The following is a 19,351-nucleotide window of genomic DNA, read 5'->3' on the forward strand; positions in this document are numbered from 1 at the left end:
TAAAAAGTGCAGTGACCACACTGGCTGTTGTGGTTGCACATTCAGAAAGAAAAAAACTGGGCCCTGCAGTCTGCTGCTGGAGCAGATACACAGTTAACAAGAAAAAAAAAAAAGACAAAGTATGGGAGTACCGCATTTGACATAAACAAAGAGCAGCGTATGTACAAAGTAAACCAACAAATGAAATGCTGGTCAAAAGAGCCTGTCATCATGGGAATGTAAGATGAAACGCATGTAGAATGTGACAAGCTCATTGGAATAATCAATAACAGAGGGCTGAATAAATACTAATCACAAGTTTGTGAAGTGGAGACCAGACACTCAACCTGCAAAAGCAAAAATCCAGGATCTGCGAGTACGAGTAAGTGTGTGTTTTCACGCAGCACTTCATCGAGCTCTAGCACAGACTGAAGTATGCTGTGCCCAAAGCTTTGTTCTCTTTACACTGTGCTTCATGTTTGGCTGCAACATAAAAGGGAGTTAAAATATTACCAGACAACCGATGGCATAAAAACAAGCTTCCATAACCCGGACAACGCAGATAAATTCAAGCAACAGGCTAGTCACACTGCCAAATCAAACAATCTTCTTTACAGTAAAATCTGGATCAAGAATAATCACACTGCTAAGAACCTCATTACCTCTTAATTTGGCCTGTAACAAAGTAATACAGGGAGAAAAAAAAACAGCCCAGAAAAGTGTAAACAACCACAAAAACATTTAACAAGAATACCTCAGGAAGAACAATAGAAGAGGGAAAGACAGCCTTCTAAAGGGACAGGCATGCAATAGTGCTATTCAGAGCTGACAAAAGTACTCAAGCACAAAAAGGAGAGACAAAAGTAAATGAAGTGCAATTTGTGCAAATAAATAGGAAGAAGAAGATGTACGTATCTTGGGAGAAAGAAAAGGGGCTATAACCAGTGACGGGAAAGCAATTAAGATTCAAGTCAAAAGTATGTGACTTTATACTTTATACCACATTTGAAGTACACTTATTCAGCTTCTACTGTAACATTGATATTAGCGAATGTAATCTGATGTATGTTTATTAATTAGTGGCCCCATTTAGGTGTCTTCAGTTATCGTCCGACATAATCTACTCCGGTCAGAGTCATATAAAAGCTATAGATACTGGGAATTTGTGTACAGTCATCATGTAAAATGGATTATATTCTAATTCATCCTGCAACAGACTAACACTCGAGACCCTAAAGTCCAGAAAAATAACATTAGAGCTCGTTGCACATAACTTGGGTGTAAAAACTATGATCTTCTGCTCCCCGGTGTAACACTTTAAAAAGGGGCAACTGCTGTACAACTGACCTGTGACCTCCGGGCATCCGAAGGAGGAAAATATCCACAAAGGCGCATTAGATATCACTGAAACCCAAATCTGAATCCTTTACCGGACTCCTGAGAGCACACATGAAGTCTTGAATGAGGCGCCATCTGCTGGACAGCAGTCTGTAAACTTTAATCAGAGGGACAAAATATCAAATCTCACTGCGACCTTTGGACTCAAGAGACCGTAGGTGTGCTGTGCCTCTGCTAAAGTGTGAACAACAGGACTATTCAAACCCTCTTTCAGATTTTACAAATTTGTCAATCAAGACTTTCTCTCATTCATGAGACCTCATGCATGTGCGTTTAAAACGAGCATTAAAACCTCACATTCAAAAGCCTGTTCGCTAAGTATGTAACCAAAAAAAAAATAATAATAATCTTGCACATGCAATAACTGCCACAAAAAGTCGGTTTATGATCACGTTTAACGCGCACTCGAGCAATATAACAACGTTTACAGGGTACAAAGTGCGAGTATATGGCCGCTTCAAATGAAACCGGAAGTTTTCATGGATGACGTGACTTTGCTAAAGTTCAAGGAGGGGAAAAAAAAGGCACAACATGCCGACGCACGTTGTTTAAATTTAATACAGCAGGACAAAGTGGTACGTTAACATCGTTCATAGACAAACTGGCACCAACATCGTTACCGAATGAAAGACGGTCAGCCCATCTTGATGCTGGACTTGTTCGGGAAAAACAGAAGCTTGAAGTCAAATCTCTGTCGGCTTCACGGCTTCGTCATGATTCTTATTAGCAAATAATGTACAGTACACGAGGAATCCAGGGAGACACAAACACATGGCCGCAACATACCGCCCCGCAGACCCAAACACCAAGAACCCCGCTGTCGAATTTAAGATCGGAGACGAGGACAGCACTCGTTATCAGTCGACATCATTACCAAAACAGAAGTTAAGACGACTCACGTGTTGACTGCGGCCGATTGAAGGTCAACTTGTCGACAGTGTGTATATTCAGCCGGTGAAAGCTTCGCCGGCAGTTGCACATTCACTCTTCGGGAGAGGAGCTCGCTCTAACGTTCAGCCTTTCCCGCACACGCTCATATTTTCCGTTGCGACACGCGCGTCACACGCAGCAGTCCTAATATGGTAAAAATGACCATATATGGGATGCGTTCAAACTCCGTGGAACAGGCTTCCAATATAAAACAGCATCACTTAGCGGCCACTGTCGAAATACAAACTAAGAGTGAAATGGACAGTATTTTACACATTAGTCTCATTGTAAAGAATAGACTGTATATGAAAATTATGTGATGTGAAGCCTGGGGGGGGAAAACAATAGAAGCCTGTTTAAGTGTGGTCTTCTTGCAACGGATATGATCCCTCTTGTTTATTAACAAATGAATAAGTATATGTAATACGGTCATTACAAAGCTGTCATGTTCTTTGAAAATATAAACTTGCATTTATTTATATTCATATTTTGCTATTATGCGTTTGATGAGGGTGGTTTTATTACATTGAGGTGAAGATGAAAAGTTACAGACCATAGATTAGGGAAGCAGCAAAATGTGGACACAGAAACTGTTATTTTGCCTGTTGATTAAACTTGCAGTAATGAAAAATACCATCACAATTATTTTTTAAATGTATCACTTTAAGTCCTCTTTGTGAGCCTCCGTAATTAGTAGGGTATATAAACATTTAGAGGTTTATATCACATTGAAGGGTTCTCATGTATTTGTCAACAACAACAAAAACCTGTGAGCACCAATAACTCGAGGCTGGCGTATAAACAGATGATGAATAACATAGTGAAGTAGGCCTATTGTAATATGTCTGCATAGATGATTAATTGTTGAACACTGAGCACGAACAAACACTATATTTAAATGCCGCTTATACATGCAAATTGACGGCACTTAAAGGACAGTGCTATGTTTGTAATCTACTTAAAATGGTCTGATCAGATCAAAATGTTGGCCACAGATCTCGTCCCCATTTCTCTCGTCTTCATTCTTCATTTTTCCTCTGGTTTCTCTCCTGACTCTTTCCCGTCATGCGTCGTCACACCAGTCAAAAACAATGCAATCTACGTTAGATATTAAAACATTTAAATTTAGGAGATTAAATGAAACGGGCAATGAAATTCCTGAAGATAGAAAAAAAAAGGCAACGAGAACAGGTCGCCTGCATCTGTTGTTCTAGGAGGCGCTGTTGCAGCCCGGAAGAGTTGAAAATGATGATGATGATGATGATGGCCAAACCGAGATTGAATGAGAGGAGAAACGTGAGCCTACCTCCTGAAGCCGCCACTTTGTGTTTCGCTGCGACATCCGTACGTGTCTGACACTTACCGTAGGGACAAAGCAGAAGAAGATATTACTTTTTCTCCATTGTGTAGGTAAGATTACGCACGGGTGTAACGTTATCAGCTGTGGTTTAGCAGGGCACATATGTACCAAAACGCCTCTCTGGCTTCTAAATACCAAAACAAAACAAAAAACAAAAAAAACTGGATATCACTTAGATTATATCTCACAAACCGTCGTAATCATTCTTACTCTGTTATAGCTGATTACAGAAGGAAAGGCATTCCCACCTCCCCAGTGCTGTCACCAGGATGGATCAGCGTGGGGGAAGCTAATTAAGACAATTGGTTACTGGCAGCAATCTTGAGGTCCTTTGGGTGAATTCAAACCAAACCGACGGATTTGATTTTTAACCGATAGGTGTCCATGAAGGTGACAGTAATTACAAAGCCATTTTCATTGTTTTGATTTCATCCATACAACAGCTGTCCGTTCAGGCTAACGCCCTGTAATACATTACCTGATTTCTGTGAGGGGTCTGTACTATCATTTGCTGACTGACATTTCAAAAAAAAAAATAGAAATTCTACTGATTTGACACTCGACTCCGTATGCGTGTTCACGCCACAGGGAAACAGTCACCAGTGAAGTGTGACAGAAAAGGAATGGCAGGAATGTGATGAGAGTGATAAAAACACTGAGGGCAGACAGACAGATCCTCTTTTGTTGCAGACGATCAGTCCTGCCTTTCCACTTATGATCCCAGATGGTCAATCCAGTCCAGTGTAGTCAAACCTCACATGTCCGCAGACTCGTGCATGTCCCTCTAACTCCTCACTCAACACTCCCATTTATTTTGACAGCTGGGTGAGGAGGCTACATGGTGTGTGGTTCTCGTTCTGGGTGTGGATGTGCGGGTGTCCAGAGATGGAAAGCTACGAGGAGTTCTGCCTGCGGAGTTTGGTTGTACTGCAGGAGGAGAGGAAATGCAGGAAGACATGCCAGCCACTGTGTTCCCTGAAGGCTCGCTCTGTCATTCACTTCCATGGAAGAGCTGTGCTTTCGCCTCTGGTAAGGAAGAAGCAAACCGGCATGAAACCTAATCCTAAAGAGTCTGCACAAAGTGAAGCAAAACCGCTTAAAGTTTCCTTATCATAAGTGGACAGAAAGCACAGTTAATGGATGTTTTAAGAGGGTTGCAGATTAACTGATATCCAGATTTTCTTTGCCACATAGGAGGCTCCCTAAAATAGTCTGCATCTGTTACTCTCCTGCTGTAGCTGTGTTTATGTATCTCTATGCTGCATGGTAACGGGAAGCATTTCTCACCCCTCTCAACAGTAACAATGACAACGGTGTTATAAGACTCCTTTGGTTCTCCATATTATAACACCCTAAAACATATATGAGATACCTACTCACAGTTTAAATTGAATTAAAGATTTCTCTTTGACACATATCTGGAACGTAAAGGCTGCCAAACTGTCCTCAGACTTTTAGGCTTGTCATAGCAGGGAAAGCACCAGTCATAACATTAAAAACAACATAACATTTAGGAGAGCTTCTTCCAGTATCCTTTTATTGTGTAATGCTCACTGTCAATGGCTTACTGGCGCAATTAATGGAACTGAACCTCGGTTAACAAAATTTGCCTCACCTGTGTTTTTCCTGCTAAGACAAGTCAAAATGTCTGCTGTAAAAGAAAGGGTCTATTAGATCAGCAGTTGGCAGAGCACACAATTGATGACGAGGGACATCAAGGCTGTCTAATGTTATCTGGAGAAATCCATCTGCTCGTGACTCCTGACAAAATGAGTCTTCAGGAACAGTCAGATGATGGAGAGGCCAATGTGAGGCTGAGGGTTGTTGAAGATTTCTTCCACCTACAAATGAAAAAGGAAAAAATATGCTGCTTTCAAAATATTCCAAAGGCATGTATTTTGTAAGTTGGAAAAACTCTGTCAAGACATTCTGAATTAATCTTTTCTCATATGCGAGGATGTGGATAAGATTGTCCTCTTTCCAGTTGAGTGCAGAGCAGCGGAGTGAAATGTGTGGCCACAGACGAAAGGCGATCCAGCTGGAGGTGGACAGACAGAACCGGCAGAGAAACAAGCTTTTGGCCCGGGTTCAGGGCATACTGGCTCAAGCTCAGGTCAGTAACACAGTTCAGTCCTGGTCACAGGCCCCGGTGTGATGTGGAAGGAGGATTTAGCAGAAAAAGGGATTCAACACATTTTGTGAATACACTATTATGGAGGCTCACGCTGAGCGTTGACAAAATATGCCACATGCAAAATTGTATAACATGGATTTCACAAAAGATAAAGTAACATGCCTCGTTCTGTGTATCTTTTCATAAAATATGCTGAATGGATATGTTAAATAGGTCTGTGTGTCAGTAACGAGATGTACCACAAAAACTGAATTGCAGTCCGTCCCACAATCTCTAGTGACATTTTCAGACTTGAATAGAGGTTGTCTGACTAAACACTTTCTCCAGCAGGCTGTGCTATTAATACTGGATGATGGCCCTGTTGTGTCAATTCAACAAAGTAATGTTGCTAATTTGAAAATCTGCTCTGCTTAAGAAATTTGTCTTTCAATAAATGCGATCAGTATTTTGTCTTGTTACCACTGTTTGTATGTCATTGATGAATGCCGCAAATCAAAAAAGCTTTGGTGAAATATGGCAAATAATGTCATCAGCTGGTTAGCAGGTATTTCACGATTGTTAATAATAACTTGTTGTCTTGCACAGGTACATGAGGTACAGGTTGACGGCGTCGACATGCTGCCAGATCCTAAATCTGCGACAGTCAGTGGCTACACCCTGGTCACTGACTCACCTGGGCTTCCCAGAGACTCCGGATTTGGGCTTCAGACAAATGATCGGCCCGTCACTCCACGCTCCGAGACCCCCGTCGTCAATGGTTACAGAACAGTGAAGGAAGTGAAGGCAGAGAGTCAAGAGAAGAGTGAGGAGGAAGAGGAAGAGGAGGAGGAAGAGGACATTAGTTTGGACAGCCTTCTTAAGAGATCAAGGGAGTACGTGAAGAGGGAGCAGAGTCAGCAGGGATCAAAAGTTGTCCACACAATCAGCCAGACTCCCCCGCCCGAGACTGTCTGTGTCGAGGAGGAGGAGATCAGCAGCCCTGCGGGGGAGACGGGCGTCGAGTTTGGATTCAGCTTGCACCACAGCCCTGTTGGCCCACCTCAGAGCCAGCATCAAGCCCTGTATGACCTCAATGCTCAAAAGTCTGTCTGCCTCTCACCTAGTCTACCAGAACGGTACGCTTGCCTCCCCAGTCCGGAGTCCAGCATTAGTCCCCGTCCCCAGAGACGCAGACCACGCCCAGTTTCAACAGGGAACATACACATATCGTTCCCCATCGACCCAGCTGACCTCATCCCTCGAAGCCCAGGAAGATCAGGGGAAGGTGCTGGCATGGCAGATTGGGGAGAAGATCCATCAGGGGCTTCAGTGTCCTCCGGCCACTGGGGCTCAGCGGGGGGGGAAGATTTTAGCAGGAGCAGTGACCGTCGATCCAGTCACTGTGGTACCAGTCCAATGCAGGAGACCTGTAGCCCTGATAGTGCCTCCGTGCCCAGCTCAATGGGCCATCATGACCATTTGGCTACAGGATTTCGCCGGCGCTGCCACACCCTGGACAGCCAGCTGCACACCTACCTTGAGCACATAGACCGCAGCCAGGAAAGGGTCCCTCGCTTCATGGCAGGAGTAACGTGGTTGGCTACAAATAGGCGAACTCCTGCAGTCCCCTTAAACCAATCGTACGAGGTAGAGAATCCCTCACCAAATCTGCTGAGGTCCCGTGTGACTTCAGACTTGGGCCAGGTCACGCTCAGGATGGAGCCTGACGATTTGCAGGGGCCAAACATTGGCAGGAAAACACCAACTGTCCTCAGAAATGCAGCAGAGACACAAGCCAGCAAGACAGGTGAGTGAACTTGAACAGTACAACAGTGTGATGCACACTTTAAAAAAAAATATTATTATTATTATTGTTGTTAAATTGCACCGTTCCCATTGAAATCACTTTTTCTTCCATTGCAACTCGTATGTTAAATGAATAAAACCTTGAAATGGTAAAATCTCAATGCTCATCTACAGAGGAGACCAAGTGGCGAGCGCAGGCCCGGGAAAACATGCAAAGGCGTCTAGATGAGGAACATGCCTTGCAGATGTCTCTGCTCCTCGCTGAGCAGGAGAAAGAGCAACAGCACCTCCGTCTGGTCAGAACAAGGAATCACACACTATCTAGAAGTTGCAGATGTGTCAATTTTCTATTTCACTTTCTGTGTTTCTTGCTTCAGAGCAAAAGAGATCATTTTTGTAATTATACAGCGGGATAAAGCAGGTATAGATAATGGATGTGTCTGTGTATGCTGTATGCATGTGTGTAGGAGCTAGAACAAGAGAGAAGACTGAAGGAACAGGGGTGTGTGCGACCTCTAAGTGCGGATACTTGCGGCTGGAATTGCAGGTCTGTGAGTGACAGCTGCACCGTCATGAGCCCCTCTTGCCCAGGACTAAGCCCCTCCCACACACCATCTGAGCGATCACCTGGACACAGTATAGGTACCCCTTCACTTATGGCTGCGCTGAAGTTTGTCAGACTACATGTTTAGGGATAAGCGAGTATCATTGTGCATTTTACTGAAGGAATCCTAACTTGCATTTGTCACTGCCCCTTTTTGAAAACCTAAAATGTAATATTGTGGATTTTTGTCCATATTCAATTATTATTATTATTACTATATTCAAAACTGTTTGACTTGCCCTTCTTTTAAATATTTAAACAAGATAAAACTATTATTTTGTAGGCGTTTAACAATTACAGTGTCCACGTAATCTCATCAGAGCTATGGATCTTGAATATTAACCTACTGATAAAACAGAGGAGTGTTAGAAAAGGCAAAATAACTGACAGGACGGAGCGTGAAAGACAATGCAATCTACATGTAGATGTATTTTTCTGTTTGTAGTTTGTTAGTATTTCCTTGTCTTTTCTTATAGGTCATACACATAATACTGTATATTTAAATGTTTTGTAGAAGATCATTTTACAGACTCTGACACCAGAATTGAGCCCAGGAAAAAGTTCTAGATGCGTGGTTGAATTAAAAATAACTCATGTTTCTTCCTCCAGGTTTTCCCAGTCCTGTCGCTTCTAGTGTATCCTCTCCCTCCATCCAGCCTCCTGTTTATCTGTGGGGCTCCACTTGGGCAGCTGGCAAACCTCGGGCGAGGCTGAGTCTGGTAGGTCCAATCTGTCTTCGAAGATAAATATGATGCACTGTTATTTATTATAAAAATAATGATAGTATTTAAAGTGCTCTTGAATATATATTTATAAGTCAAATATTATATTTGCCCCTTATGTATGTAAGTATGTTGCAGTCTGGACATTTGGTTTTGGAATTTATCCTACTCAAACCTTCTCTAGCATAACATTCCCATCTTCTTGTTTCCTTGTTGTGATCTCCAGGTTCTGACAGCTGAGCAGCAGAGAGCATTCTCTCGAATTGGTGCCATCATCCGCGGCTTCCTCACACGCAGACTGCTCAAAACAGAGAAAGTCAAACACCTGCGCCAAACCATTGCGGTAAAATTTCTCTTTCTCACATCAACACCAAAATACAACAAAGGTGCTCAATTAATCAAAAACACCAATATGAGTATAAGAGTTATTTCATAAAATTATTATAATGTTAGTGACTGGGAAAAAGCTTACGATTATAAATGTGTTCTGTATGTATGTGTCCTCAGGATACACAGGAGTTCATCCGTTCATTTCAGACTGAAGCCCCTCAGAAGAAAGGCACCTACTCACCACAAGATATGTCCCTGCAGGAGAGAGTTAGAGCCCAGGTATGACTCCGCAGTGTACAGCCAGCTGAGGGCCAACTTTCTTTGTGTTTAAGTGCGTTTCTTTTGTCCCTCAGTTACGAGCAGCCCTGTATGACATCCATGACATCTTCTTTGAAATGCCTGTGGGGGATCACTTAGCATTGCTGCAACAGGACAGGGAGCTCCGTGCAGAGAGGAAGCTCCGAGACATGGTAACCTGAAAATATAAACCAATAATCAATCAAACCATAATTAATCGGAAGACATGGAAAGACAATTCAGGCAAATGTTCACTTGTCTATGTCTGACTATGGACTTGTAAACTTGAGGTTCATGCTTTGAGGGGTTAATATTGTAGCTTGATATGCATTTGTATGGTGTTCACCAAGGTATGAATTCACACACACGCATTGTTTGTCTTATTTTCATTAATACATGATTTGCTATGCATTACTGCCAGCACCACTAAATGCCACCAATGGAGAAATGGTGGCTAATGGTGATAACAACCACAATAAGCTGTATTTCTTATATGGCACCTTCATTGCCAAGTGATTTACAGAGAACAAACTGGTTTATAACAACCTTATCACGTGCTTTGTGTTATGCTATCAATATTTGTGTTTTCATCATAAACTATGGATTATCCTTCAGGAGAAAGCCAAGAGCCCCAAAGAGAGAATGGTTCTCTCTGCTGCCACACAGAGGTCTCTGGACCGGAAAAAGAGGTAAGATGGGGGGAAAAATAACTCCGCCTTTTTAGATGTTCATGATTTCTATGCTGAAGTCTCGTGATCAGCAGTGTTTTATTCTATATTTCAATCCTTCAGGGTTGGTGAATCCCCAGCACAGGCTCGGAAGATGCAGCAGAAGCCAAAGAGCCCCACTACCAACAGGTGCCAAACACAGCCGTGGGATTTTATTATCACATTTGATTTGATTTAGGGTTTTACATTTTCTTGGTCATATAGTTCTTAATATCCATTCATTCTTTTTTTTTTTTTTCCCCTTTCTCAGAGTCATGAAACCAAACCAAGTCCAGAATTCTCCTGCCCCAGGCCAGCTCAACCGCCAAGGGTGAGTTTTTTTGTTTCACAATTTTTGCAATTGAATAGGGCCTTATCCTCCAAATCTAATTTATATTGAGAGATATTACTTACTCTACTCCTGAAAACCTGGATTCGGTGGTCATGTTACTTTTGTCCTGATTTACAATACCTTAAACCTTGTAGGTTTTATGCTCTATGCTTTATGTTTATATTTGACTGATTTCACTGATGAATGAAGTGGAATTCCAACATCCTTTTAATCACCTCTTGTTTAAAGCAACAGTCTACAGTAACATATAGATTTAATTTATGTCTTTAAAGTCAACACAATATGACAGTAGTTGTTTCCTCTCAGGAGCTGGTACAGGAAGACTCCAGAGGAGAGAGAGTGAGGCGCTCAGAGAGCCTGAAGAAGCAACACTCTCTTGGTTAACATGAGACACAATATACCTGACCTGTGGACTTGAATTATCAGTCTTTTATTACAAACCTTGCACCACTGAAACACAAGTCAATGCTGCTATTTGACTTGTCTTTAATCTACCGTCCAAAACCAAGATATATTATGATTATCTACTGAATTTATTGAAGAAATACAAAATGACACATTAACTTTTTTGACCAAATCTACAACAGTCTTGACTTGGATTGTTAAAACGCAGAAACCAGCCCTATACAAACTTGCAAGCGTTCTTCTGAATTCACCACTTTCATATCATATATTTGATGTTGTAATCACAAAGTCACATCTTTAGTTCTTTTTTTAGCAGAGCCATTTGGATTTTGAAATCGTTCCTGTCCTATTTGTGAGTTAGGGGTGGGTGGCAGCTTACTCGTTGCATGCAACCAGGGCAAACAACTTTATCCAAAACAAGTGCAAACTGTTTATCCAAAAGAGAAACTAACATGAAGCCATTTACTGAACACAAGATGTGTTAGTCATTGCCTTATGCCAGACCACAAATATTTTTATCCTTTCTCATTGTGATCTAACTTTTTTCAGTCTTGCTGTGACTTCTAATCAACAGTGAACACTGCAGCAACACCAGCAGTAGTGTTAAGTGAGGATATGTGTAATCGTTGGGTTTGTATGGTGACTCCACTGCTTCAAAATATATAAACATATTATTACTTTTCTTGAACAATAATGAAAGAAAAATGATAATACGAATGATAACCCCCTGACCAAAAAGCTAGTAAAAATTTTTTTTTAAAAAAACATCTTTTGTGAAATGAACAGAATCAGGACTTGGTTGAGATATTTTTCTCTACACGTACAAAATGAGGAGAAAAAATATGACTTTTGAATGACATTGATGATGTCACATCCAGGTAATTAGTTGAAGAGAGCGTTCATTCTGAGACTGTTTACAGAGATTTCAAGCTGTGATTGCCGCTGACACCTGTCACACATTAAAAGCCAGTCTTTTTTTTTCCTTTCCCAGAGTCATGAAACCAAGCCAAGGCCAAAATTCTCCTGTCCCAAGCCAGCTCAACCGCCAAGGGTGAGTTTATATTTGCTTCAAAAATTTTGCAATTGAAAAGGGGCCTTATCCTGCTATTATAAAACACACACATCCAAATGTAATTAATATTGAGATATATCACTTACTCCACTCCTGAAAACATGTATTGGGTCATCGTGTTGCTTTTATCCTGATTTACAATACCTTAAACCTTGTATGTTTTATGCTTTGTTTATATCACTGATCAGCATAAACACAGTAGTTGATGAGATATTTTGGTAACTTGTGGATTAGTTGGGTTTTGTTGTTTCAAATAATGAATTTGAATTCCAACATCATTTTAATCACCTCTTGTTCAAGGCAACAGTCTTCAGAAGAATATAGATTTAACTGACGTCTTTAAAGTCAACACAATATGACAGTAGTTGTTTCCTCTCAGGAGCTGGTACAGGAAGACTCCAGAGGAGAGAGTGAGGCGCTCAGACAGCCTGAAGAAGCAACACTCTCTGGGTTAACATGAGACACAATATACCTGACCTGTGGACTTGAATTTTTAGTCTTTTATTACAAACCTTGCACCACTGAAACACAAGTCAATGCTGCTATTTTAATTGTCTTTAATCTACCTTCTGAAATTTTAATGATTGTATTCACGACCACCCTTTACCCACTGATATATATTTTCACAGTGCTAATGTTTTGACTGTTGCTGCTTGCTAAAATAATTTTGCGTCAACAACTGCTTGGTATAATGAGACTCTCATGGGTCTGGAGTGTTTATTTCTAAAACAGGTGCTTTTTTTTGTAAAGGAAAAAATAAGTAGCTGTATCTAAGTGCAAGCCAGAAGAAGGTCACAGGCTAAATGTAAATAAGTAAAAAAAAATATCTGTGCCTAAGAACTATGCCTTTGCTATCTGTAATATTTGAGCATGCCTATATACCAGTTGTCTTCATAAACATGAAGTGCTTATAGCTGTACATAAATTACCAATTATGAATATATAAATGCAGTATTTAAGTGTGTATAATTCACTTTAGGTATTTTTGTTCAAGGGCTTTTAGTACCTATTTGTGCTTTGTTTATTTAAAGGTACTGAGTTTATACTACTTTAACTCACTTTAGTGCATTTCGACATTTGGCTTAAATCAATGCAAAATGAAAAAATATCTATTTGTATTCACACTTGCATAAATGTAGCTTCACACAACTGGAGATACACACCAGACATTCAGTGTGGGAGTTTCCTTTCGACACAAAGTGAGTAAAAGTAAATGATTAACAATGATTAAGACTAAAAATAAAGGTCAGCCTCGTCATAAAATTACATTTATGTAAACATATTATATAACCACATGTTAATGAATTGGTAAAGTCACTTGTTCACTGCAGTGCCACATTGACTTAATACTTCTGTTATGTTGATTTCTTTCTCAGAAAGAACACAATTACTGGATGTGAAGTTTGCTTTTAAAAACGTTCTTTTTATTCAAAATGCCAAATTGTCATATATGACCTGAATAAATTCTGAAATTTCTTTAATATTATGGATATATATTTATGATGGAGTATAAAGATACACTGAAACTGGCTCAGGGGAACGCAAGGGAATAAATTACAGTGAAAGAACTCACGATGTGCTGCTGTTGGCATTAACATACACAGTGGAGAAGTAGTTTGTTTTTCAGAAATTACTAGGGATCCTCTTTATTTTTTGTAATTTTTGCTTACAAACTGAACAATAAATTGAATCCATTGCAACCACTACCATGAATCCAAGACTAAAGAAACCGCCTCAAAACTTTTTACAATCACATTTCAAGCAGTCTTTGATTACAATGTTGTTTATGCACCAGGTATTGCAATGACAAGAACAGAACTCGCAGTAATCACTTTCACTTGCAAAAATTGCTCCATATTATAGCCACTCTCAGTGTATATAGAAAGGGACACATTTCTAGATCACATGGAAGAGGCAATGAGCTCTTCCACTAATAAAAACTTGTATCATGATGCAGCTGAATGAATGAATGTAGTCATCCAATATCACTGACTTAATTTTAAATATTAACTTTTAAAAATGTACAAAATGTTTACACATTCACAAAACCATTCACAACTTCATGCGTCATGTAGTTTCCAGTATATAGACACAACCAAAACATATAATGTATCTATTGAAAATGTTTTCTTTAAATTAAAAAGATATTTAATTAACTATTCTGATCACTTTTTCACTTTGTCTATTTTGTTATTTTATATACTTTTATTTGTGCTTTTAGACAAAGAACTTAAGGAAACTTCTTCTCATTAGTTATATTTCAACCTGCATTCTAATTGTGACATCACAGAACAGAACCCTGGTCATAACACACATTTTCTCATTCGTTTTGAGAAAACTTATGAATCAACATGGATGTGAAGACGTTAGAGACACTTCACTCTCTGGCCTCTGAAAACAATTCAGGTCAGTGTGAACTTCTGATCAAGAGTTACTGCTGCTCCCCAGACAATGCAAAACACCTCTTATCAAGTCATTTTGTGTATTTTTCTTAAAGCAAGTTAAAAATCTGCTTGTGCAAAACCATTTCAACCATTTTCCAATGCAGATATTTCTGTTTTGAATATTTTGTACACTTGTATCTTTGACGTAGGAAGAAGTGTTATTGGAAACAGGATGAAATATGTTCACTACATGGTCAGATTTTTTCACCTGTTTGAAGAAAATATTTTTTTTATGATTCAATTGTAGACAGAAATGACCTAATCAGTTTATTTGCACTGTGATGATAATATAATTTCACAAGGTGAAGTAAAAGTATTCATTACACAAGATTGCTTTTGTGTATTTTAAATATCATATAACTAAAATATAATTACTGTTAACTTATTTTTATTGACTCCGAGTACTTTATATGTGTAATTATTGTAATAGTATAGCTGTCTAATTAATCTAAGGAAGTAAAACAATATTGACCAAAGTGAACTGGAAGACTCAAGTAGTTCAGTACAATTCACGAGTAAATCTATACTTTCCCAAACTTCCACCAAACCGTATGCTGAACAATAGTTTAAGTTCAAAATGTTTAATATTACAAAACATGACATTGAACGAGATGCTGATTTTTGAAGAACCATTTATTTAACATCCAGTCTGGGGAAAGATTTCCAACAAAAAGGGGATGCTCACTGGATTTCTAATATTTGTAGAGAGCAGTGGCAGAACCACTGAGCCCAGCCATGGCTTGAGGAAGGACAGCTGCATGGCAACCATCATAAAGCCGGCCAGCATAAAACAGGGTTCGCCCAGTAAACCATCCTCTGTGGTGGCAGTGGACGCTGTGATAGCCAACGGGCCACAACAGAAAGAGAGCCCCCCCCAAAAAAGCTGAGGGGTCACAGCGACAATGTGGATGTGAGTAACTCCACTGAGGTCCCAGTGTGGCATGTGATGGCAAAGGGCCTCAAGAGAACGGCTAGCTCCGAAGGAGAGACACCCAGCAAAAGAAAGAGGGCTGAAAACCACATCACGGACACCAGCACCAGTGAAGTCACCAAGGTGGTTGTGACAGGTGCCTCGACCTCCAGACAAATAAGTCTACCCTACTCAGTCAAAACCAGCAGAGGTGAGCTAATAGTGTGAAAGAAGACTGTGCTGTGGTTTGTGTGTGGGCATATCAGCCACTCCTGACAACGACCCAGCCAAGTAACGGCCTGGCACATAACCTCCTGTAAAACTACCATTTATCCTTTCTTACTCTTGGGTTTCTGTACAGATAAAAGAAATGGCATATAGTTTGTGTGTGTGCGCGTGTGCGTGTGCGCGCGCGTGTGTATGTGTGTGTGTGTGTGTGTCTATATGAGTAAATATACTCATATATATATATATATATATAGAGAGAGAGAGAGAGAGAGAGAGGACTCAATCTCCTTATCTAATCCTCATCAATAAATCAAATAATCATTTGTCAGAATGTTAATTTAATGATTTTGAGCCAACTGTAATTTAAAAAATATACAATCAATTTATACAGAATTTTCTAGCTGTAATGATTTATTAAAAAAAAGAAGCCAGTTTAATGTGTTGAAACTGGAGCACAACAAAAACACTCAAGGCTCCACTGAGGTTTTTTCAGAACTTTCTACATGTTGTGGAGTTCCTCAGTGGATGGAATCTGTTTAGTTGTCATGAAATGTGATGGCAGTACAAAAGCTGTGCAATTTTCATAACATCTGAGCAAATTCTATTTACTGACAGATGCCAAAACATCTGTGGCTTTTAAACATGCCAGTAAGTGGACTTTGAGTTAAAAGTATAATATTTTCAGACCTGGAACAGTATTAGTATTGTGAACCATACCGCATGACTTCAGTGTCAGCATGCACACTGCAAAAACTGTGGATCTTACCAAGTAAAATTATTTTATATATAGATTTAAAATCTATCTGTCCTTGTTTTTAGTTTTAAATGGATCATCTATTGCTTTCTAACAGATCATTTGACTTAATTCAAGTAAATTTGACTTTCCTTTTCTTGATAACCATCTAAATAAAGATGCTTTATAAGGGTTACTTTCAACTAGAGGACATGTCTGCAAAACATTGACTTCAAGGCAGTAGAAGCCTTTAGGCAGTAGAACAAGAACATTTCATTTCAAGCATCAAGGGGTAGTCCAGGTAGTGATGTAAAAAGTTCCTCATAAGTCTAGTAAAGCATGTTCCTCTGTTTGTCTTTGTGTGTGTATAGCTGACTTTGAGGCCAGGTACGTCCAGCTCAACATGCTCGGAGAAGGTGGCTTCGGCTCAGTTTACGCTGGGAACAGAAAAATTGACAATTTAGCAGTAAGTATTACATAGCCTATATATTCACACATCACACAGTCACCCTTCCCCGCACTATCCCAAGTACTTGTAATTCTTTAATGTAGGTGGCAATCAAACACATCCCTCAGGAACATGTGGATCGTCATCCAATGGTGAGAGATCTGATCTGATGTCTCGGCAACAACTGCTGAAATCACTGTTGAACTTGTACACGGCCATTCTGATTTGTAATTTTTCCTTCAGGTTTTAAATGGGAACTTGTACAGGATCCCCACGGAAGTGCTCCTCATGATGAAAACGACAGGTGGAGGCACATCTGCAGCAGTACGTTTGCTGGACTGGTACGATCTGGAAGAGGAAGTTCTCCTTGTCATGGAAAGACCAGTCCCATCTCTGGACCTCCTGAGCTACTTGAATGACAACAATGGTCCCCTGAAGGAGGGCATGGCAAAGGTACTGAAGCTGGAGGACCGTGTTCAGAGCAAGTCTGTTCAGTAGCTGTCCTTAAGATCATGTAACATGATCAAACGTTCCAGAACTACTAAACTGAACATTTGGTGAAATATTCGTTGTCAGCTGCTGTTTCTAAGGTTAAAAAATAATTTAGTATCTCTGTTTCTCAAGACAATGTGGGCAAAAACTCCTCAAAATGCTCAGAAATTTGAACATCTGCAACTTCATGACAACTGTATCTGCTAATGAAGATCAGGTGATAGAATCAAAAGCTCCTGAACAACGATTAAATTCAGACACTAAAGTATTAAGTTATACTTTTGTAAAAAAAAAAAAAAAAAATGTCCAAAGAAAATCATATTAAAAAGTGGTATCCAACAGGAAAATTCAGGTTTATATACATATTAATAATTTGATAAAATTCACTACTCATCTTCGCAGTTGAAGAATATTATGAAATTCAGTATCAGCATCAGTCATTTGCAGTCGGTGATGATTTACTCCAAAAAGCCAATGAACAAACTCTACTGATGTTGGCTGTGAGCTTGCTATCATGAGCACAAAGTTTACGCTCAATTTGAAAGATTTATTTTTTGCTTCACTTTGTGCAACAACTGGTGAATGCAAATGAATTTAAAACTTTGAATCAGTACCACCCAAACTTTGTCTCTGTCTCAGGACATCATGAAGCAGCTGGTGGACGCAGCCATAATTATGCACTCGGTGGGAGTCTTTCATCGTGACCTTAAGCCCGAAAACATTCTCATCCAAATTGGCTCCGATGTCCCCCGAGTGTGGGTAATAGATTTGGGATGTGGCTGCATCATACAGAAAAAAACATACCAACGCTTCTCTGGTAAGACGTCTATCTTCTGCTGCTGCTCTTCATTCACCTTTTGATCTCTGCAGTCATGACTTTTATTCACATCTTTGCATGCTTCTTATCCTTTATTGTCTCCATCAATCTGTCTGTGTGATGTAGGAACGTCCGCATACATTCCTCCAGAGTTCTACAAACATGGAATATACAGAGCTGAGCCCACCACAGTCTGGCAGCTGGGTGCGATTATGTTTGAAATGCTGGATGGATACGAACAGTTTAACACTACTGAGTTCATCCAAAATGAAATGGAAGTCAATAAAGAGCTTTCCCAAGGTAAGATGGCACCGGCATTAGTGCACCACCTGAGTTTTGGTGGTAATACTTGTTCACCTTCCAACAAATCACTGCAGCTTCCACCCTGATCTTTGCTTTGCTCTAATGCTCTAATTTCCCTTCTCAGACTGCCAGGATTTGTTAAAGGCGTGTTTGGCCTTGAACCCTGAAGAGCGTGTAACCCTGAAGGAGATGCAGCTGCACCCGTGGTTAACAATCCTGAACCCCACTCAACCCTGAACAACTCCCACCAGCTCCATAAAGACCTTCCATCTCTCTTTGGATTTGAATATGTAAATACTGTAAATATGTAAATACATTTTGAAGCCAAACAACTTGAAATGGTCTGCATTTTCTTTTCCATGATGAATGCTTTAACAGATAAGTAATTCAAATAATTGGATTAGTTGCTTAACCAAGATAAAGACTGGAGATAGATTTTTTTAAATGATACTGCCTTTACAAAAACTGTAAAGACACTAAAAAACAATTAAATCTTTCCTGCACTGGCTTCCAATTTAACAACAGAAATGAAAAGGAAATAAAAGTATTTCAAGCCCTGTCTAAAGTATCTCTTGAGCAATTTAGGAATATACTTGAGAGGGACTGTTAACTTTACAGGGAATAGTTTACTTTCTTTTACACTTTAAACCATGTCAATGTTACTGATATTCATTCAGTAACCTATGTTTTATCAGATTTTATTTTATCTTGAATATATAGTTTGGTTACAAGGAGGTAGAGCAAAACAAACCTATCTCGCTCCTGGCAGACCATGATCTGACTGATTCAGCATCAAACTATACAGAAAAAAAACCATGGCTGTGCCACATGGAGTGTCTCTGTTAATAGCTTTTACAGTTGTATACGGAATATTTGTTTAGTAGAGTAGTTCCAATAAAAA

The 19,351-nt window shown here is 39.8% G+C and overlaps 2 protein-coding genes across 3 annotated transcripts; both read left to right on the forward strand.

Moving 5' to 3' along the window:
• Positions 1–3,558: 3,558 nt before the first annotated feature.
• Positions 3,559–14,232, forward strand: LOC138623336 (centriolar coiled-coil protein of 110 kDa-like). Of its 2 annotated transcripts, XM_069702803.1 has the most exons (15): positions 3,559–3,717; positions 4,489–4,696; positions 5,652–5,780; positions 6,387–7,587; positions 7,761–7,882; positions 8,054–8,228; positions 8,800–8,909; positions 9,139–9,255; positions 9,420–9,521; positions 9,596–9,712; positions 10,155–10,228; positions 10,331–10,396; positions 10,518–10,577; positions 11,995–12,054; positions 12,455–14,232. In XM_069702803.1, exons 2-15 carry the CDS (start codon positions 4,535–4,537, stop codon positions 12,528–12,530), a joined length of 2,571 nt encoding a protein of 856 aa, XP_069558904.1. In that variant the 5' UTR covers positions 3,559–3,717; positions 4,489–4,534; the 3' UTR covers positions 12,531–14,232. The 2 variants fall into 2 exon arrangements, with proteins under 2 accessions (XP_069558904.1, XP_069558905.1); XM_069702804.1 differs by lacking the exons at positions 11,995–12,054; positions 12,455–14,232 and adding an exon at positions 10,905–11,752.
• Positions 14,233–16,203: 1,971 nt separating this feature from the next.
• Positions 16,204–18,744, forward strand: LOC138623337 (serine/threonine-protein kinase pim-1-like). Its single transcript, XM_069702805.1, has 6 exons — positions 16,204–16,856; positions 16,943–16,990; positions 17,082–17,291; positions 17,970–18,147; positions 18,274–18,447; positions 18,575–18,744. The coding sequence occupies exons 1-6, from the start codon at positions 16,794–16,796 to the stop codon at positions 18,685–18,687; spliced, it is 786 nt and encodes a 261-aa protein (XP_069558906.1). The 5' UTR covers positions 16,204–16,793; the 3' UTR covers positions 18,688–18,744.
• The last annotated feature ends 607 nt before the right edge of the window (positions 18,745–19,351 follow it).

This window comes from Brachyistius frenatus, unplaced genomic scaffold (assembly GCF_029030835.1).
Source record: "Brachyistius frenatus isolate BFR_SWC_R1_liver_20210118 unplaced genomic scaffold, ASM2903083v1 Contig_43, whole genome shotgun sequence".
Lineage (NCBI taxonomy): Eukaryota > Metazoa > Chordata > Actinopteri > Embiotocidae > Brachyistius > Brachyistius frenatus.